At 35.2% G+C, this 23,581-nt stretch overlaps 1 protein-coding gene across 5 annotated transcripts in view; it reads left to right on the top strand.

Moving 5' to 3' along the window:
* The window catches only part of LOC119835988 (heterogeneous nuclear ribonucleoprotein L), a 254,148-nt gene that overhangs the window by 209,707 nt on the left and 20,860 nt on the right, over window positions 1-23,581 (top strand). For all 5 annotated transcript variants that reach the window (XM_038361136.1, XM_038361134.1, XM_038361133.1 and 2 more), the window contains 2 exons: window positions 3,210-3,306; window positions 8,038-8,089. In XM_038361136.1, coding sequence (XP_038217064.1) covers window positions 3,210-3,306; window positions 8,038-8,089 — 149 coding nt within the window. The remainder of the gene's footprint in view (window positions 1-3,209; window positions 3,307-8,037; window positions 8,090-23,581) is intronic.

Genomic DNA, 23,581 nt, shown 5'->3' with positions numbered 1-23,581 from the left:
ATGGAACGCGGCCTTTGTTAAATTTAATTTTTTTTATTTTTATAGCATTGAAATGCTTTATAAATTAGAAATTTTGAATTAGAAATTTTCTGCCTCGTGATCAAATTTTTTCTATTCTTTCAAAATTTCTAATTTATAAAACATTTCAATGCTATAAAAATAAAAAAAAATTAAGTGTAGTAGTTGAGTTTATTGAATTTAAACAATATGTATTTGTTGAGAATTGCCGAATCCGTGTCCAGCTCGAATGTTCCATGTTTATTTCAACTTCTGCTGAAATTCAATTCAATTGTTATCTCAATGTTACCTTGTTTTTTGTTTACCTTCTGCACAAAAATAACTCAGTTTCTATATGAATATGATTTGATACTATATGATTTCCAATCCAGATAGACTATGTCGATTATCATAATGTTAGCTACTGCTTATTTCGTTTCTAAACCGCGAAACAGCGTTCTGGTCTTCTGTATATGTGAAGTCCTGTGCCCCCGTGCCCTACTGGGGCGGATGATATACATCTGTTTCACTGATCGATTTTCTTTATAGACAAGTAGGTACGTGATCAACCTTCTGTGTCTTTGCTAGACCAAGACATTTTCTTTTGGGAGTCCCACCGAGAATCGAACCCAGAACCTCCCGGTTCTGCGCTCAAGCTTTAACCACTGTACAAAGAAGGTGGTTAAAGCTCTGTATGGTTGAGATAAATCTTCAATATTGACGCCTGCACTAGCAACGCACCCGTACCACCACTCCGCTCATTTGTTTTAACAACACATTTACGAGCGCAATCGTTAAATATAAATAAATAGCATTTCCAACCTAACGAGTATAGTTTTAAAGTTTATTTCCGTTTATTGTGACGGATCGTTTGATTTTTATCGTCCGCAATAAAAATGTCGACGCTATTCACGGGAGATATTGTAACGATTCAATTTTGTGAATTTCGATAAGGAAGTGCTCTTAATTCTAGTTTGTTAAATCTTTTTATATACGATTCGGCGTAATAAGAGCTAATATAATAAATGTGAAGGAACTGACGTGTCTCTTGTCTTTTCGCGCATCGATAGGTTCATGGATTTCGATGGAACTAGTAAATGTGGAACAAAAAAAATCACCGTAGGCGGAAGGAGATAGTTTATTGATTTATATGGGAGTACACACTTTCACATTTATAAAATATGAGCATGGATTCCTTAATAGTTTCACGTTTTCTTTTGTATGTTCCTCCAACTAGAAGCCAATATCCCACCCCCTGATTTCACACTGCATCCATGCTAAACGCCATCATTATATGTCCAGCGGTTTTCTAAAATGCAAAATTCCCTGCAATATCACATAATCAATACGGCTCGCTTGAAAATCCAACGTAACACGTGTTAAACCATTAGTATTTTACAAATTATCCGCTCCCGAGATTATCAAGATGAATGTCATTTTAACTGCTACGAAAATAGCGAATGATTCATCGTGTGAGCGCTGAAAGAAGACGCAGTTATAAAAATTTTATGTATAAATAAATCAACGGATTTCAAACGGCCGCGTGATGGATGTTTTTTTTTTGGAGATAATGAGGAATTCGATGTGAATGAACGCACGTGCTTGATTAATGGCAATTTTTTTTTTTGTAATGTTTTTCGTTTGCGACCGGGACGTGCGTTGCGAGCGGCGTCTCGGACGGAAATGACTTTGTTGGGTGTAAGCAGGTGGTTATATTGTTTAGATTTGTTATTTAGCACTGTACTGGGTAGTTTTGTTAGGTTATTTTGGTTAGTTTGAGAAAAAAATTGGGTAATAAATCATTATAGAGAAGAATTTTAGAATGCATTTTCTATCTATAATTATATAATTGTATGCTTTCTTTTCTTTTAATACCAAAATCAAGACATATAAAAATTAAATAACAAAACGCCAACCAATGAAACTACATACCTAAATGTAATTGACGTAGAATCTCGTATTTATTTATCTACCGTCTTCGACTCAATCGTTGCGGATCGCGCGCCGTAATCGCATCAATCGATTTGTTTATCGATTTCATACTCGATTCGATGTTAACGCACGTGTTTGTTTCCAATCGAGCGATGATAAATCGATTTTCGGAACTTACAAATCGTTCTGTTCCGCACTGTATTGATGGACAGGCGCGTTAATACTGAACATTTGCGTTGGAAATATAAATAAACATAATAATATTTGTTTCGTGTAATCGCCGACGTACAGAACTGGCAGTGTTTTTTTTTTCTTCTCCGTTTGTTTGAGCGGATACTGATTGATTGCTAGTGAATCGTTTCGGTCTAGTCACTAGTGATGTTACGTGTGTATCGTGTTGACTTTTGATATTACGATGTTTAAGAATACTAACTTGTAATCGGGGTTTTGAATGTGTGTGTGTTTTTGGTATTCGTACCTACGTAGTTCAGATTAGTGATCCTAATTCTGTCGTGATTTTATTGAGAACTGAAACTTATTAGATTAAATATATTATTCAATATAGTGAAACGCAACCAGCCCAAGGGTTATTTGCTGTGTTTGCGATAACGTTATGTACAATATTAAATATATATTTTCATACGCTATAATACAACACGTGTTTTATGATTACGTTAGTGAATCGATTTGAAATACTATTTGGAGTTACAAATCGTTCCATTCCGGTTGTAGTTTATTTATTTATATTTTCTCTTGCGCTTTGATATAATTTGCATAAACATGCAAGAAATATACATAGTATATAGTATGTACATGGCTAATGCAAAAAAATACCAACTGGTAAATAAATTTTCTAAATTGGTTAAAGTAGCTATAGATATTACAAGATAAATGAACTGTTTCTGTTTAAAATGTTAATAATCAATTTTATAAATGTGAATGATTGTTTGTATGTTTTTCTGTTTGTCTTTCTTTCACATTGCAACGAAGTCCTTTATGGTACGATTCTTGATGGGTCTAGAGTTTTAGATCTCTATCTCGATGAAACATCTATCAATATCTACATCCTATAGGAATTTCCTTTGACAACGCGGGCGGAAATAAAATATAAATTTGCATTACGTATACGTGTAATAAATTTTGTAGCAATGTTTAGTATTTAAAAAAAATTTTATAATTTTTTTAAGAAACCTCTTGTATGTACTTTATTTTAATTGTTTTTAATGTGTGTGTATGTATATGTGTACATAAAAGAATTTTCCTTAACCAACCTGTCACAAATTTGAGAGTGTCGAGTCGGCGACGCGCGCGAAGGAGGCGCTCCACGGGTGCGACATCTACTCGGGATGCTGTACGCTCAAGATCGAATATGCCAAGGTGAGTGGGGCGGTTTTGTATTTTTATATAACTCTTATTCAAATGTCTAACGGCTTCGTCGAACGGAACGCGTACTTAACGCGCGTCAGAGCGCTAACCTGACGCCGCGCTATGACGCCGAATTACGTTGTAATGCAGCGCGCTGGTGGCTTCAACAGATAGAATCCTTCATGCCAACAACCCACACTAGCGTGCGCTTCAGAGCCCTATCGCTCTGTTTGACAATTGACAATATATTACCGCGTAGTTGCAGCACGATTCGGCGTCATAACGCGGCATCAGATTAACGCTCTGATCTGCGATAAGTAGGTACGCGTTATTTTTCAAAAAGCCTTATACTCTAGTATACATAAAGATGACGTCACAAACACACACACACACAATCGTATCCATTGACACACACGCATTATAGGCGCCTATAATCATTCCGACTCTATGAGTAACAAGTAATAACTAATTTAAGTTAGGGTTTTGTATTATATTAGTGATGTCCGGTGCGTGACCCCTTGTGGGATCACATATAGGGCTGATGATACGTCTATCTCGCTGATCGATTTATTTTGCGGACAATTAGGTGATGATCAACCCTCTAACCAAACTCTGTTAACTTCACTCTGCCAGTTTGAGTTTTATTTTGTGAGCATGTGTGTTTGTGAGAATTGAACCCAGGATACATTGTTTCAATGCTCACATTCAAATAACCCGTATCATGATGCGTGAACAATACGTAACGTAAATACGTAGCGACACTGCGAGGGAACACTTCATAATATTTACGAGACGACCCACTGCGTGTAAATATGTATATTGTATACATATACTTATATTTAGCTGTTCTATGATTCCTCGGACCTCATAAATATTTACATGAGACCCATGTAGGGTATCAATACATACATAATACACAATGTAATGCATTTCAATGTGTGACCCATTACGTGACCCGCAAAGGGTACCCATCGAAATAAGAGTAGGCCGTACGTAGTTCTTTCATGTTTTACCCAACGTAAAAGTGGAACAAGTCTTTGGAGCAAAACTAAAATATGTATATTTGTCAACTGTCTTGGCATGATATTTCTGTCGATATAATTTTATTGACTGAGTCGATTTTTGTGGAACATTCACTAATAAGTAAGTAGTAAGTATTGAAATTCGAGGCCAATCATGTATATACATACATAAAAACATAGGTACTAGATAGGTACAGCTTAACATATAACGTAGGAAAATCGGGATAAAAAGTTGCCTATATGTTATTCCAGTTGTCCAGCTGTCTACGTACCAAATTTCATTGCAATCGGTTCAATAGTTTTGGCGTGAAAAAGTAACAAACTCACACACACACACATCCTTACAAACTTTCGCATTTATAATATAAGTAGGTAATAATAACAAAACAAACGTAACACATTAATCAAATGGCCGCAATATAATGAAAACAGAAAATCCAAAACAGCAACACGCCATAAAGCCTGCGTTTTCGCGTTATTAACCCGGCCCGCGGGCCCCGGGTCACGACCCGCGGGCCGTTTGAGTATAACTCCATTGTCAGCGCACCCGCGGTGCGAGACGTTTTTGTCGCCCGCGCGAGTTGCACGTAAGAGGGATGATAAATAAACAACTGAGTATTATAAGGGTCGCTACTTATCTCTATTATTATAATAGGCGAAGGGTCTTCTGCTATATGTATCGAGGTGTACCCTCCACGTATCGCAATGCTACACATAGCTGGTTTCGTAGCAAGAAGCGAATTTGTCGAACGCGTGTTTGTTTGATCGCGACGCGTGCAGTGGTATGCGCGTGAGCGTCTTTAGACTAAGATGTTAGGATATCGACCATAATAACTTTAATAGGTACTTTTTAATAGCTGCTTGTCTTTTCATTGTTTATTCAAGTCCCTTCAAAAAGCTATGTAAGAAATAAATTTATGATTTAATATAGGTTTCCGCCTACGGTTTCTGTCGCATACTCTTAAAGTTGTGGCAGGGAAAAATAATAGTCTTTTATTTTGTTTTTCCATACTTAATTATTTTATTTGTTCAATTGAAATATGGCACCTTATAAATATGAATGAAAAATATAAAATTCCAACTGACGAGTTATTGGCGTCAAAAATATCATTTCAACTGTGGAAAAATGGAAAAATACATTTTTAGCTTTTATAAAATCGTTGGAAGGTATTATAAAATGTTTTACAAAAAATCAACAGAATATGGATAGCTGTATCCCATTGTGAATTGTTTCAATAAAAATTGTCATTTGTCTCTATGTAATTTAATTAAAGCACTTTGTTTTTCTTTTCATAGTTTTATCAATGAAACTTTTTTTAGAACTATGTAGATATATACATTCGAAATCAACACTTACTGTGTTTTAAACAGTAGATCAAATTTGATGAAAATGGTAAAAAAAAGATAGTTTATGATGGTATAAATATTGAGAAAGAAACAGATGTTAAAAGATAGAATAGATAAACCTCGTTAGTTTTTATTAATTATTGTACATATAGGTATTACATCCTTACGTATTAACATAATTAAATTGACCTACCTATCTGTAATGAAGAATTTCTAAAAAAATAAGAATTTTCCGAATACCCGTAGCGGTAACGATGATTAATAACCTTGTTTTGATGACACATCTTTTTTTGTTTGTTAAATGTTTTTGTTGTTTTTTTTTTCTCTCTACTAACAGTCCCGTTTCGCTCTCGTCCCACGTCCCAATGTTGTTGATAAAATTGAACAATACGAATGCGCCATTGTTGGGAGGGCGACGCATTGTGCGCGGTGACGTGGCGGTTTTTAATTGATTAAGATACTTGATTAATTGTCGTTCTCTTGTCAACTCGGTACGCGAGCGGACACATAATAGTGCAGGTTAGCTTACCTGAGCGTGGATCGGGGGTACGATACAGTGGAATAAATATTGTATACTTGTATGGCAGCCAACGTGATCAGTCGTTTGATTGAGAGCCTAGGAATTTAATTAAAATGGCGCCGTATGTTATTTATTTGGTTTGGGTCTACAACTACTACTTATGTTGGTTACCTAACTCCTACGTAGCGGCTGGACCGATTTTTATGAAATTTTTATGTACATTTGACACCCGTTCTGAGAATCAGTTAGATAGTCTATTTTTCATATCACTAAATTATAAGTGAGGCGGAACACCGTTTCTCGAGTCAGCTAGCATGTAATATATTATAAAATAAATTCCAAAGAAAAACGGATCCATTTCTCACTGACCCTACATCCCAATTTGTTAAATAGATTTTGTACCGAAAAGTTTTTCAAAAGTACGAGTCGTTCTTTAAATATTCATCGTCAGAACCCAAACAAATATCTAAGTTATATATTTGTTATTGAGTATGTTTTTAGAATCGTTTTCTTATTTCGTACACTTCACTTTACCGGGTGTAAATTAGTATTTGACTTATTCATCGTTTTAGGGTTGATTTTTCCAATCCTTGATTAATATGTATTTCGTAGAGTATCTAGCGTATTAAGCAACCATTTTAAAAGTGTGCTCTTATGATTATTAGTCTTGTTAATTTCATCATCATCAGCCTATATATGTATCCACTGCTGGGACACAGGCCTCCTTTGAGGGTTCAGGCCATAATCCACCACGCTGGCCAGGTGAGGGTTGGCAGATGTCACATGCCGTCGAATTTTTGGCTCTCAGACATGCCGGTTTCCTCACGATGTTTTCCATTGCCGTTTCGAACAGTGGTGATGTTATCCTACATGTGCAGATAAATTGTAAAATCAATTTATTTCCTGCACGCTCGGCAAGGTCTCGATTTTGAAGTCCGAGAACCTCACCACTAAGCCACCACTGCTGCTGTCATTTTACGAGTGATATTTGTGTATCATTGTGTAATATTTTATACGGCGGATGTTCGTGTGATGTGTGTGACGCAGTTACAACCGATAAAGAAAATAAATCGTCTCTGAATGAATTAAACAATTTCATTCACAGCTGAAGTTAGACTCTCGTTAGAAGAACTGATAGTTACGGTTATATAATTCGATATTTAGCTACAATTACGTCACTCAAACGCGGGAGATTTCTTTTCATCGGTGCGCTTAATGCGTCTCGGGCGGAGTCTTTTGTTGAGCGAATAGAATAATGGAGTTTTAAAACACTGACGATCGCGGAAGGTTGCCGTTGAATTGGTTTTCTTTGCGAGTGTCGTATAGTTTCAGTGTTGAACGAGGATTTTTTAAATGTAGTAGAGGTGAAGTTTCATTTTTTTTGAACCCATTCGTTATCATGGATTGTTCTAGACTAGTGGTACAGCCTATAGAACTTATGGATATATCTATACCATATTCTTACAAGTGGATTGATGAATTTTTCAAATCGGTCCACTGGATATTAAGACATTCATACAAACAAACTCTTCTTCATTAACCAGCTTTATATGATACATATATAGTACAAATATAAAAATACTATAAATTTGATTTAACTAGCCATATAATTTTTTTTAGATTATTTACTTTAGATCCTGTTTCAAAAAAATTTTACTTGATACCGCGATCTTTTAACACACAACCACACACACACACACACACACACACACACGCACACGCACACGCACACGCACATACACGCACACACACGCACACACACACACACACGCACACAGGGACACACAAATATAAAAATCTCATGGTCTTTAATGCGTTGTTATTAATTGAATAACTTTATCTTTTGTTTTTCAGCCTGAAAGATTGAACGTGTTCAAAAATGACCAAGACAGTTGGGACTACACCTGTAAGTGTCCTTATTGAATAAGAAACGAAGCCCTCAGTCTTGCCAGTTATTAACAATTTTAAATTTAATTCGATTTTTAAACATAGCAATTTTTCATGTTATTTTATTTAGTTGAAGAACTCTTATCAACACTTTTACTATAATCAGTCTTCTGTATGGAATAAAAATGAGTAAGTCAGTAACAAAATGTAATGATCAATAATAATTATCGTATTGAGTGTAATTAATTCACCATCGGATAACGTATTCCACGTTATACGCAGTGTAAAAGAGATCGAAGAGAAGAGAAGAAGTTAACATCCCTCCATCTATCTTATTCTTTCATAAGAAATATTGTTTGAGTGTAAATGAGATGCACAGTTTGTGTTTATTGTTTTGCTTAAATTTTTCATAGAAAATTTTTTATACAGCATGATACATTGGCAACTTTCTTACTACACATTGTTAATACTGGCAAGATATGATGCAATGTACACCTATATTTATTTTTCTGCATATTAAATCCTGTTTTGAAAACTTTTCACTCCGTCACACTTTCCAGCAAAATGTCTATATAGACAATAAAATAAAATCAGTTGAATAACGAGTGAAAGGTGCCTATAACGAAATGCATGCAATTTTTTTTATATTTGTAGCTTGCATGTTAACCGATAAGTTTAATACAAGCGCACCACAACCTACTCATTACGGACTCATCACATTCGACATAGCAATTTCACATATTAATTGCAACAGACGTAAACCTGCTGCACCTATAGACAAATTATCACAAAGACATTCCATCAGAAAAGAACAACTAATTCAGCGTCGAGGTCATAAGAATGAAAGTATGGGATGTAAAATAAAAATAGTAATAATAAATCTTTTAAAAGAATCAATTCTACTTTGTGAACTCGACAATGGACCGGGCGCTGCGGCTGCAAAATAAGAAAGAACGCTTAAAAGCTTCCCTTTTGTAAATCGCTCATAATAGTTGACAGTCATGAAGTGTAATGTGGCGAACGGCTCCATTGTTTTGTTTAATTTGGACTTATTTAAAGCGGTCTAATACAACATTTATGCCTAGATTTCGGTTATTTTGACGTGAAGTTAACAATGGATATTGAATCTTTTACGGATATAAATAAGGTTGGAGATGAATTGGCAAGAGATACTTTTCGATAGGTCTACTATTGATAGAGGCCTTTTTATGTTTATTTCACAAGACGCTTTTACGTGGCAAGGGCATAGGGATAGACTCTTCAACCCTTTTAGATTAAAGCGCCTAATCGGATAATAAATCTTCACTCTAAAAATCTTTGCAATATAAAAACGTGATGGTCATTGTCCCTTTATAGATATGAGACGGATGCATGTTTTACGGATCCAACCTCTTTATCGATATGAATCAAAGTTCGAGCCTCCCTCAAGCCTCTCAGACGTAAGGCTCTGACCTACCTGATATTAGTTATCCGGAATGAATTTTATCCAATCCCCATAGAGACTAATCACTGGCAGATGGGACGAATAAAATACACAAAAAACTGAACCGTGTGTGTTCAAATTCTCAGAAAATTAGCATTACCCCGTTCCATCTGGAATTAATTCTGTCCGGCCATCACATTTCGCGCCTCGCGATTGGCCCTTTAGAAATGTCTAATGGCGCTGCGCGTTCGGAATGGAAAAATCTCGAATGTTCCAGCACTTTGCATATATTTGCACAGATTCTGCATATAAATCAAGCCGGCAATACCTATGAGCGTGGAGCCGATAGCGATTGGACAATGATTAATTGCGTATGAATTGATGTGAGCGACTTGAATACGTTGGATATATTGGTTACTAGTAGCGCCCCGCGGTTTCACCCGCCTAAGTCCGTATCCCGTAGGAATATCGGGATAAAAAGTTGCCTGTATGTTATTCCAGTTGTCCAGCTATCTACGTACCAAATTTCATTGCAATCTGTTTAGTAGTTTTTGCGTGAAAGAGCAACAAACACACACACACACACATCCTTACAAACTTTCGCATTTATAATGATGATTGTTTTTCATCGATACTTTGTTGATCCTGGATCAATTTATGTCTGTATATACTTAATTAGAATTACGTAATAATATAAACATTTAGATTTCTTACATGATTGCATTGTTATTTGAATATTTAAAGCTAAAAAAAAAGCTTTTGAACTGAATTCAAAAATAGAAAGAGGGTCTTGATTCGACTGCATTTTTACGTCTGTTTTATCTTCAAAACTTTGGACTGAGTGAATGGATTGCGATGATTCATTTTTTATTTCAAAGATGATGCCTTCCGAGTTCGGACAATTCGAAGGGGTAATTAATATACAATAGGTATTATTTTGAAGATTTCCTCTTTCAATGACAAATATAGTAAATAAAGTAAACGTGTATTTAAACAAATACTTTGTAAAAATTGAGATTTCACAGCCACCTAATTGCCATCCGCGTAGAATGTGAAAATAATGAAATACTTACACTTTTGCACGGGTCTAATTAAAAGTTATGTTGGTATAATGGGGTTCGGAGTGAGCGTGTGACGTCACAATTTGCGTAGTTAACTAGATCGTGGATGGGATGAAAGGGAAGTGTATCAGGTCATATGTATGAGTTAGATCGATGAATTTAATAAGTAGCCTTACAAGGTTACAGTTTTTCTGAACCGACGTCAAATGAAGGAGGAGGTTATAAATTCCATTGTATTTTTGTGGTCCCGTTTTAAATTTGATCCAGTTTTGACAATTTGAAGCTTAGTCTATTGTTAATAATAATGAAGCAGGGAATAGCAACGAATAGTAAAGAAGTGGGGACTAGTAGGTACCGTCCTACTGTTTTTCCTGGGTTGGGTATACTAAGATGGGGTTTCTAAGGTTGTAGTATTTGTTAGGGTTTACGTCTTCCACTCTGTGACTTCTTTAAGGGATGGAAAAATTTTCTGCTCCATGCATTTCCTTGGATCTATCTCGCTTATCTAACACTAGCTGCGCCCCGCGGTTTCACCCGCGTAAGTCCGTATCTCGTAGAAATATCGGGACAAAAGGTTGCCCATATGTTGTTCCGGTTGTCCAGCTGTCTACGTACCAAATTTTAATGCAATCGGTTCAGTAGTTTTTTGCGTGGAAGAGCAACAAACACACACACATCCTTACAAACTTTCGCATTTATAATATTAGTAGGATTTTGTTTGGCTAGAAAAAAAAACCTATGGAAGAGCAGGTACTGCATTCGATATTTCACTAGGTCCAGTATGGTTACAAACGACGTCGCTTATTCAAGCTTTTTGGTCCCGCGGAAAATATTGCCGAAATTTATATCTGTCGCTTCGCAAACTCGATACAATTGTTCCTATTGACGCCTTCGGAATAGGGAATAACTGTATGGTGCCGGGTTTAAAGCGCGATTTATTCACATCCGAATCGAACAAATGCTAAAGCATTTGTAAAGTTGAAGGGATTACTGGTATTTTTTTTCCAATAACAATGGAGTATCTTCGAAGAGGTAGAATGGGCAATCGTCATTACCAGCCCGTACGTTCCCACTGCTGGGACACGGGCCTCCTGTGAGGGTTCAGGCTATAATCCGCTAAATCTTGGCCGCGTTGGCCAAGCACTGGTTGGTAGATGCCACATGTCGTTGAACTTTTTGATTCTTCGTCACGCACGTTTATCGCATATTTTAGCGGCAAGATAAAATTAGTATGCAAAAAACGTTTTAATATTATTCTTAAGAAAAACACGTGGAGATTAAAAAATACTTCTTACTTTCTGAATAGTTGCGTTCACTCATTGGATATTGTTTCCCTCTCATATAAAACGTATTAAAATCCACAGCGGGCGCTTTTACATCGTACGATACGACACAACGTCGTCGATATCGCATCGTTATTGGCAACGATAAGTGTTGATGAAACGGTAACAGTAATCAATTAAATTCCAAATCAAAAATATGACTGATATTAAATGTATTAATTATGATCTCAATATAGCATGAGTATACATACGTTTTTTTGTATAAAATTGTGCAAATAATTGAGTGTAATTATAGATATAGATACGCACAAAATGTAACATACAATACACATAACCATCTCTATATTAATTCAAGCTATTTAGATATTTAATTATTCCTCTTATTTCGTTTCTTGTTGATATTATTGGATTCACAATTACGACTATTACAGCTTTTTTTACATATGTTTCTGGGCTGGGTATTTATTTCTATCCTTTTGATATAATATGAATTTTTTCTTTATAGTATTGCTCTAGATTACAACTATATATATAATAAGATTTAATCATTATGTTTGTTTTAATCCACTAGCCGCTCGCTGGGAAAACTCTTATTCTTTCTTTCTAGCAAAACTGAAAAAAAAAACCGTTGGAGAGTTTTTAGAAATCTATTCGCAAACCAAAAACATCAAACACAATCTCTTCTCTTCTAAATATTATATTGTCGCGATATCGCATCGGATTGTATAAAAATTCTCCATAGCTAAGCTCTAGATGTCTCATAACGGAAGTGCACGAAGGGAAATGGAGGTGAAGCGAGGGGGCAGGGTATATTGGGGGAGGGGGTGAGGAAATTGCACTCTCGCTAGTCCCTACCCCGTGACCTGACTCCCGTTATTGTATGGGATAGCAATTGTATGCAGCTTTTATTAGCTGCTGAAGTCGGACTTCACTCGGGTTTCCACGAGATATAAAAAATTAAAATGCATCCTAGTAGAGACATTTATACAAGTAGAAACAAAGAATAAGTATTGATTGCCAACAAAATATATTTAATACTAATGCGTGATACGGTGGAAAGTTCTAGAATACTACAGAATGTACTAGACCCTAGAGTCTAGACCATATTGGGTTTACCTCAACCGATACGTTTCGAGCGAACAAGTGGGCACCCGAGATGCGATATGTTTGATTTCATCTCGAGGATTCGTACGATACTGTATCACTTTAATATTGTATGTATTTTTATGTTGTGACGGATATAAAACGTGTTTTATTTAGTAGTTTCTTTTTTGGTGGTTCATTCGGTGGTTATTGCATACATATTGTATGCTTTATTGAATGTTTTTTTACGAATTTTAAAAGTTGTTATTCATTCGTTCGCGTACTGATATTGTGTATCTTATAACACAACTTTACTGACCTATGTATATACTATATGTACTAAAGATGATCTATGGTCGTTTATAGGCTACTGATCTATATTCAAATACAATATTCGATATGTAGACCTATACTATAATCACATTTCATTGAGACCCTTGCCGACGTTTCTGCGCAGAAAAAGTACAAAAGAAAAACTAACTTTCTCATCTCTATATTAGTTACCATAGCTCTCGGAAACGGCTTGAGCAATTCTCGTGAAATTTTGTGTGCATATATCAGATCGGTGAAAATAGCTCATCATCTATTTTTCATACCCCTAAATGATAAAAAAGTAAGGCAGAACAGACAGCAGTATGCCAGGTCAGCTAGTATTACTATAATATTGACTAAGATATCGATTGACAAATTTATATATTGACAAATATATATATATAAAATTCTTTCACCATTAGAGAGATGCAATTACACTGAGTGACATAGGCTATTTAAGTACCACGGGTGAAACCGACGCGAAAAGTTAGTTATCTTTTATACGAATAAAACATTGAGAATTCATCACATACATACGTGTATTACATGCGTTGGAATCTCGTAAGATCGTGCCGAATCTTAGCCATGGATGAACGCTAAAATCCTAAATCCTCGCACAACATATTGCTGTTATCCTTGGAACTGGTCCAGGGGGGAGGGGGTAGTGGTGGGGAACGTGCCAGCGGATAATAAAATGGATGCAGAATGGCCTCAAAGAATTTGTGTTGGGCATAAATTGTTATAGCGTTTTATGTGTCGTATATACATAATGTATGTTTGAAGTTTTATATGTTATATTATATACTACTAGCTGCACCCGGCAAACGCTGTTCTGCCTTACTCTGATCATTTAGGGGTATGAAAAATAGATGTTGGCCGATTCTCATAGATACCGGATAAGCACAAAAAATTTCATCAAAATCGCTCAAGCCGTTTCGGAGGAGTATGGCAACGAAAACTGTGACACGAGAATTTTATATATATAGACTAGACTATATAAAACATTTCAATGGACATGCTTTTGAGTCTATAATTTGTAACTTTTGCACACTCTGCGCCATAAATGAAAGATAGATTCGACAAGTGTAAAAGTCACAATATATATTAAAACTAGCTCTTCGCCCGGCTTCGCCCGTGGTACGTATATCACATAGTGAATATGCAGCGTTCTAATAGCGAATTTTTAAATCGAACCAGTAGCTCTTGTATGAAATCATTACAAACCTAGGTACATATAAAAATACAAACGTTTACTTGATAATATTAATAAGATTATATAAGAATAATATAGCGTTATGTTGGAGTTGCTTGATTTTATTTTTTTCTCATGTAATTCCTTTACAAAGAAGCTTATTTAAAATGTTTAATCTGAACTTAAATACATTCTCATAAATCAAACGATGCACTCAACACAACAAATAATACAAAATCGAAACGCTTAGAGTTTAGTTGTACAAAGCGTGCCAACAGTATACACGAGAAACATCACCCTCTTTACGCAGTTGGGTAATAAAAATGTTAGGACGATATATTATGTAACTTATAACATAAAGTAAACTTATCCATAAGTGGACTGTTAATAATATATTCTAACTGCAATAGAGCACGCCAAAAGTTTTTCAAAGTGCTCACATAAAAGATAAAGAATGGTCTATTACTTACGTATCGTATTGTACGCTGAGTTTTGTTTTTATTTTATATACGAAATATAGCTTATTTTATGTGATACTAGGCGCTCGTCCCGGCTTCGTCTGGATATCAAGATTCCTGTATTATCCCAAGGGAGCATTTAATTGAGATAAAAAGTTTCCTATCTCCCAAGTCAGCTCACCTACACTGTTTGTATACCAAATTTCATCAAAATCCGTGTCTCAAGTAGTTTCAGCGTGATTGATGGACATCCAAACAAACAAAATTCACATTTATGATGTTAATGTGATGCCTGAATTTTAATTGTTAATTCTACCGAAAGCTATTATAAATGATGCCCAAAGTATCATTCTAAAGGTTAAATATGATATTAAAGGTTACACTGAAGCTACGGTGACGAGACCCCTAATATCAGAAACTAGCTTTTGCCCGCGGCTTCGCACGCGTTAATTCGGAGTAGTTTTATACCATGTTATTATACACATAAACCTTGCTCTTGAATCACTATATCTATCAAAAAAAAAATCCCATCAAAATTCGTTGCGTAGTTTTAAAGATTTAAGCGTACATATGGACATAACTCTGTCCCTATAGCGACGATATATAAAGCGACTTTGTTTTATACAATGTAGTGATAATTTGGTGGCACTGTGCGAGTTACAACGCATTTTACTGTCGGTAGGAGCGTTACAAATGAGAACTGATATGAAGCTGAAGCTTAACTAATATTTACGATATTGCTCAGCGATAGATATCACCTCGGAGGCCGTTCTTCATAGCCACGTCTCAGTCTGGAGCATTATTATTCAACGGAAGTTATTTATTGTCTTGATTATTCGACGTGGTTTAGCGCGTAAATGTAAGAGGGAAGGTTTTGTTTGGATACCTTTTGGCTCGCTGTAGTAAGTAGGTAGGTAATAGGCATGTGAATTGGAATGTTTTTTATTGCGTTTTCGTAGGAATTCTACTTACTACTATATCCTACTAATCTTACTAATATTATAAATACGAAAGTTTGTAAGGATGTGTGTTTTGTTGCTCTTTCACGCAAATACTACTGATCCGATTGCAATGAAATTTGGTACGTAGATAGCTGGACAACTGGAATAACATATAGGCAACTTTTTATCACAATATTCCTACGCGATACGGATTTACGCGGGTGAAGCCGCGGGGCGCAGATAGTAGGTTCATAAAATAAATACTATATTGATTTAAATGCATGAATTTGGAATTTGAATAATAATAGTTTAAAAAAACTATAAAACACGCCTTAACAAAAATCATATTTTGCAAATTGAAAAATGGAATAATTTTATCAAATTAGTGTATTGTCATCGGTCCTCAATAAATCTACAAAGCTTGAACGAAATCTGGCCGTTAAAAGTGGGTCAAAATCGCGCCCAAAGAAGTCGGTTACAAACAAACATACAGGTGAAGCTAATAAAAAGCGTGTAAAAAACTGTTTTAATAATTATCTTATTTTGTGCGTAACAAACCCACAAAATATGAACGCGAAATGATCATAATTCATAGAGAAAGTAAATTTCCTCAGTATTGTATGAGTCGGCTTAATTTCATTAGCATTCTAATATCTGTCGCGTATACGTCGTACGAGTTATCACATAACAGGGTCAAGTATAAAATATGCTACACATACAATGCGTTACTCGTAATAAATTGTAAGCTTTCGTATTTATTAATCATAAAAAATAACAACTATACGCTCTATCTACAGATTTCATCTAAATCTATAGAATGAATAACATTTTCTCTTCATAATATTCACCAAAGTAGAGTTAAGTTATAAAGTACTCGGACTTTTAATATATTAGTAGGATATCAATGGTTAATAGTTGCATTCATAAAAAATGATCGATCTTCATGTGTAGAAACCAAACACCATCGAATCAAAAGAAATAACCTTTCCTTTGTCTACGCGAGCAAAGTCGCGTCATCAAGTATCATCATCACAATTGACGTAACGAAAATACATTGAAATTGAGCCTAGCTGACCATAAAATTATCCTTCCTCAAGTTAGAGGCGTAATGACTAGACTTTTTCATTGATGCCTGAAACCCTTTTTGTGACATCTTGATTAACTGCTGTTGTAGTTACAAGATGGACTGTGGAAGGTTTTTTACAGATATGACTATTACAAGAAGATTGAAAATCTTTTTATTTCACTCGTTGTCCCATGTTAGCTTAGTTAGTTAGTCGGGCGAATTTCAGAGTTTAAATATTTGTAAAAAAAAACCATCTTCAAACAGCCCTAGTAAAAAATTAGAAGTTTATGAATGAAGAATCAAGAAGGATGAGGTAAAATGTCATATTATCATAGTATCATTTATGCATGAATAACGCATACTCAAAACGGAACACATATCATAAACCAAACACACCACACTTGGCCCAATAGCTTTGCCAATAAATAAAATTCAGCTCAAATGGAAGACATCTTGTCGTATGGAATCTGATAGCAGGAGTCAATATTTCGGGGAGCGCTGGAGGCGTTTCCGAGATTAGGGTTGTCGACACGGAGATATTAGAATTATATTTTGTAGCGATGTAGGGCTATATGTTTGTAATGATCTTTGTTTGGTGTGGCGGAAATTTTATTTTTTATCAATAATTAACCAATATATTAAGTTATCTGGTAGGTTAGGCTACGGGTTTGTTAAAGGTATATTTTAAGAGTTGCTATAGTGTTTACGAGTCATTAAATTCACCTGTATGATTGCATGTAACCGATTCCAGAAGACTCGAATATGACTCACTTCAAACGGACAGATTTAATTCAAGCTTAGGACACTTCTCAAGGATCGGTAACAATACAATCATTTCTTAAGTTTGTCTTATTGCCTGAGTAGGATACTGAGATCAAATAATTTCCTTACGTATACTCTGTATACGAGCAAGTGAAAAATTTTAGTTGATCTTTAACATATATATATTTTTTTCTTTTTTTTAATGTTTGTCGCATGTAACAAACACATTCATAGAATATACCAACTAATTTATTAGGTTCATAAATTTTAAAAGGCTATGAATGTGTCTGCCCTTGCGGTTGAGTGTCTTCGAAAACTGTAAATAGTAGAATAACTTGTTGAAACGTACGTATAGACATCTCACTCAAAATAGAAGAAATTGCACGGTAAGGAATCCGATAACAAGAGTCGAATGTTTCGGGAACGCCTCGGGCGCAATGGTGTGATTCGAGATTTAGGGTTGTCAATTTGGGGATTTTTTATTATACTTGTAAAAGGGTGAAGGAGGGTTATATTTTGATAAAATGAAATATGTAGGTAGACACAAAAATGTTCATAGTTTTCAATCTCAGCAAATCAATAATTTTCTTTTGTATACATCAAAAATAAAATAAAAAAATAAAAATTTCTTTATTTGTTTCAAAAAGTTTCACATGATATAGATATATATATATATATATATTTCATTGAACCCCACACTAGGATCCCCTGTGTTGTGAGGCTCAATCTCTTTCATCGTATCATCGTCCTATCACCTTCATAGTATCTCAAAAAAGTAAATATTTAATTATTACATGCCATTTTGAGTATTGAGTGTGAGTGTATGTGTGTATGTGTGTGTGAGTGTGTGTGTATGTGTTTGTATGAGTGATTATATTCATATTAATAGTAAGTTAATGTTTGAGTTTATATTTTAATCAAGAAATTATTGTAACGAGGTTTTCAGTTTCTAAGTAGTCTAGATTAAATAGCCAATTTGTAACAAATTTTTTTACAGCGGAACTTAGTCATAGGATAGATATTTAGCTTTTTGTTCAATTTTGAATATAAGTATGGTCCCATGAATATAAACGCCTTGCTACCGAAAGACATATTACAGCTATATTTTCCCCACGTCGGTTTTCTGCGTGAGCGCTCGTTCTTTATAATTGTGTTTGTACAAAGTACTTACAATTTTATTTGCTTTTATAAAAATTAGGAAAAGTGTTCTTTTAAACATTCCATTCCATCCGATTCAGTTGCTAAAAGTAATATCAATTGTGTTCCTTTAAGAAATCATAAAATACTGTCATATACGAGTATATACCGTCAAACGATAAAACACGATTTATACCGTATGATATATATATACCTAGCTTTTTTCAGTACACTACCTAAAGCGCAACGGCGGAAAGAGGCGAGCAAATAAATAAAAATCCAGAGTGAAATAGAAAACATCTCACAGTCAGATGGAATTCGATAACAGGAGTCAGTTCGAAATACGCTCCTGGCGTTTTGTAGCGATACTAAATTTAGGGCTGCCTAATGCTTAGCTAACTTTGATGAAGATTAGGTTTTAGGAGTATATGGATAGCTTTATTAGGTGTTTTATTAAAGCATAATATTGAAATGTTTGTAAAAGTCCAAAATTTGTGTAACATATGATATGTTTTTTATTAAAATATTTAATAATCAGCATTTCGAAACAATTTTTTGCGGACTCTATTAGTTCGATGGATTGGAAATATGAAAAGAACGGGAAATCGTCTGACGTAGGGCTGATAGATTTATAAAAGCCCTCTGAAATACAAAAATGTATGGAAACTTTTATAACGTGTTCGAAAAACGTCTTTAACATGACATCTTTTTACCCAATATGAGATGTTTAGCTAACATCTAAGCTAAATGTATCAAACGTTCAATAATCTTCGAATAGAACATTCAATTCCCACAAAATATAAATAGTGGTATTGCTGTGTTTGTGTGACCTACTGTATAGGTTCACGATCTGTGTGCTATTGCATAAGACTAGAATAATATTTTTTGCAGCAGCCCTATTAATTTTCTTACAGTAAGTAACATATCATCTTTTTTATTATTTTTTTTTGACTATACTAGCAATAAAAGCCAATAACTTATAAAAATTGAGAGGGACGAAAACAAAATAAAATATAACAAGGCTTATATTTTATTTTGTTGTAACTTAGAAATAATTTAGCTATGTGCCGGTGATATAAATTTTTCAAATAGTTGTAGTAGTTTCGAAACCAATTCAATTCATTTCAAACAAACACACACTAAAATCTTTCCTCTGTGTAATATGTATTAGTATAGACTATAGATAATAAAAGACATGGGTGCGGCAACCCTATTAAGGATAAGTAGGTGTCGGCCAGCACTATCGTATCGGTGGTGAATGGATGAGAATCTTGCCAACACGTGGTGTAAGAAATCGTATTTCACCAATTTTCTGCGACGCGACGTAGTAGCTACCTATACACAGCGTTGAATATTTATTGAAGTGCCATTTCGTATCTAGGTAATAGACATCTCTAGTCTAGTTATTCGTACGCTGGCACATCTGTGAGTCTAGAACGTGGAGGTAAATAATAAATTGCGCAGTGTTTCGGAAACGCGCCATTTTGTCATTCTAGCCACATAAAATGTCTGTCCGCTGTCTATTTTAAAATTATTTGTCATTCACATTGAATAGGAACCTTGTTGCATTAGGAAGCCGTTATATGTTTTGAAAAAACACACGATTGAATGATTGAATCAACTAAATTCTTTTACTTTCTCTTATGGAGAGTTTACGTAAGGAAATTATTTAATCCTGGCAATCCTAAGCAGGATAATTAGATAAACTGATACTAATGTCGTATTATCTTCGATAGTTTGAATTAAATATTTCGGCTTTACGTCAAAATCGAGTCTAAAGGACAAACATATGGGTGAAGCAAATAAAAGCGTGTTAATAAATTAACAAACTCGATAAGGGGTACCATTGATCATTAGTCGTACAATGTTTTTAATAATAACAAGTCTATCCTCAAACACATACGATATAATATCGTACAATAAATGAACGTCCGAATGCCCATCCATTTAAATATCATCCGAAACCGTCAATTTGCGCACACATCAAGGAATTCCTCGCAAGACGGTAGATTGCGGTCACAAATTGATGGTGCGACGCCAGACGATGGATTGATACTCCTTTGTGAGGTGCCGACGTTCGTACAAACGTGGGGGGTGTGTGGGGGGGGGAGGAGCCGGTATTGTGTTTCGGATGAATCGATCAGCTATCAACCGGTAGGTAGGTAGGGTTGGCGGTTTTGTTTACGCGTCATGTTACGATTTGAGGGTAGTTGTGCAAGTGTCGGTAAAGAAATATGCGGGTAGTTTGGTAGTTTAAGATCGTTAGTTGGTGCGTTAAAAGAAGTTAATTGGTAAGGAATGCTAAGATATAATTAGTGCTACACTTAACAGGTGTTTGGGAGTATTCATACTATGTTTGGGAGTATTAATACTATTAAATGTGAATGTTATCTATTAGACTACCAGAGAAATTCTGAAATTAGCATGTCAGGTATATTTAGGAGGAAAAGTGTTGTTTTTAAGCACACATGTTTCTTCTCAACCGAGTTTAAAAAAGGTTGAGGTTCGACTGCGACAGTGTTGTTTATTTATTTTTTTGTGTTAGTTAACCGATTTTAATGATTCTTTTTATCCGAAAACTGGTGCCTATCATGTGGCCCTATTTACATTTGGTCTAGTTGTTAGAATTTCAATGCGGTTCTGTTTTTTGTTAAAATATTTTTACATAGATATCTTTTATCCATTATCTACACAATGGTGTTTTTCTTATCAGCACTTAACAGTTTACATCGGGTAAATAAACCAAGGGGTAAACAAATTCTAATTTACCAAATACACCCGGACTTCCTATTACCATAATCGTGCTGTTTTCGCAGAAGATAGAATCGGTAGGAGGCATAGGTTTAATTAGATTGGACAATAAGGATACAACGATAAGGAAAACTCTGCCGAGATTAGTAAATGCAAGGTGCTTTTAACTATGTTTTGGATTTATAGATTAGCTAGCTACCTGCACGCGACTTCGATCGCGAATTTTAAGGAAAATATACACAGTCCCGAGGTTTTACTAGCATAGTTTCCGTTTCCGTGGGGTTTAAAATATACGTCATAAAAATATCCTAGGGCCTTTCTCTCAAACTATCTTTGTGTCAAATTTTATTCAAATCGATTTAGTGGTTTATGCGTGAAGAAGATACAAACAGACAGACAACTAAGCTGATAGTTCGCCTGATGGTAAGAGATCACGAGCGCCCACGAACATTCGAGGAGGCACTCCGCGAATGCGTTGCCCTCTCGAAGGGGTAAGGGATAAGGAAAATATTGAGGGCAGGGAAAAAGGAATGGATTGGGAAGGGCGAGGAAAAGGAAGCGGATTTAACAACCGAAGACCCGATTAACATCCGTTTAAAAAAACAGGAAACTGATCACAAAAAACATATGCTTCTGACTATTTCTTCACAATATCTAGACTACTTCTTTATATCTTTAAAACCATTAGCTAGTAACGTGTGAACGTATCACATTTCATAGATTTTCTTGCTTCAACTAAGCGATAAGCAACACGCAAAATTCAACCGTAACGCGCCTTAATTACAACGTTTTCTTCTATTGAAGCTTAGTATTGCTTTTCATTGCTATTGCAAGCCATATAGCTATAATTTGCGCCGCTTTGAGGGAAATTGGTATATGTCCAGATTAATTCGAAAGTCGTATACAAGAGATTCAAGAGTTAATTTAGTGTAGACGGTATCTCCACATTAGGATAAATTAGGACAGTTTATATTGACAGAATAAACACTATCGAAAATGTCTATTTCACTTTGGGACAATGTGGCTGATATTAATTATTATTATCAATATAGGTGAAAGAATTTACTCAATCGGGTAAATAGATTCTCACTACTTCCTACAAAGAAACTACAACTCACAAACTATTTGTTTATAATATTTGTATAGAAAAAAAAAATTATTGACATTGATCATGAAAAAACACAGTGTACCGTCGAGACATTACGCACCTGTCGTTCATTGGATATTGTAAATTAGTATTTATTTACTATTGTCAATAAATACTAATCTCGATTGAGCTCACAATATACCATACATACACTAGCCCGTGGATTTGGCGCCTACAAAGCTGATACTAATGTGATGGAGCAATTTTAACCCTACAATATTTGGTATGTATCGCTTATTCAGTGTTCAATGGGTGTACTCTGATATGCTATTGCAATACGTTTGCATACAATTCAACTCCGTGAGACAGGGACGCAACGTACGTCTTCGTAGAGCTCCGTCCCTCTCGCACTCGTTGTATTCCAATACCATGTCATGATCGGTACGCCTAACTGTCATTCCAAATTCGAATTTTTAAATTATCACCGTTATGGAATAGTCGATGTGAACGAATTTGGAATGGCAATACGCTTTATTTATACTGCAATATTAATATATCCTACGCCAGCTTTCCACCATCGCTTATGAATACATAGCTGTTAAATGCATCACTACAGCGGTTTTTTACTAATAACATTACAGTACACAAGAGAAATAAGGTTTGCCACGCTGCCGTTTTTGCGCGGTCATTGGATTGTATGAAAACATGTTTAAAAAATTCAGTCCGCAAAAATCACCAGCGTGGTCACCCGCATTTTTCCTCGAATGTACATCTTAATATAAGCATTAATATTATTGTTATAATGAATATTCTTCCATGCACATATAATGACAAACACACTCTAAAAGGCCTTAATGAAGACATTTATATAACCGGAGCGATAACAGAACGAAGAGAATCAAGCAAACAGACATGCAGAGTAACACGTAACACAAAAGTCACACAGATGACGACA

This window comes from Zerene cesonia, chromosome 22 (genome assembly GCF_012273895.1).
Source record: "Zerene cesonia ecotype Mississippi chromosome 22, Zerene_cesonia_1.1, whole genome shotgun sequence".
Classification (NCBI taxonomy): Eukaryota; Metazoa; Arthropoda; class Insecta; order Lepidoptera; family Pieridae; genus Zerene; species Zerene cesonia.
Note: the sequence above shows the minus strand (reverse complement) of the source record. Positions and strands in the feature narration are given on the sequence as shown.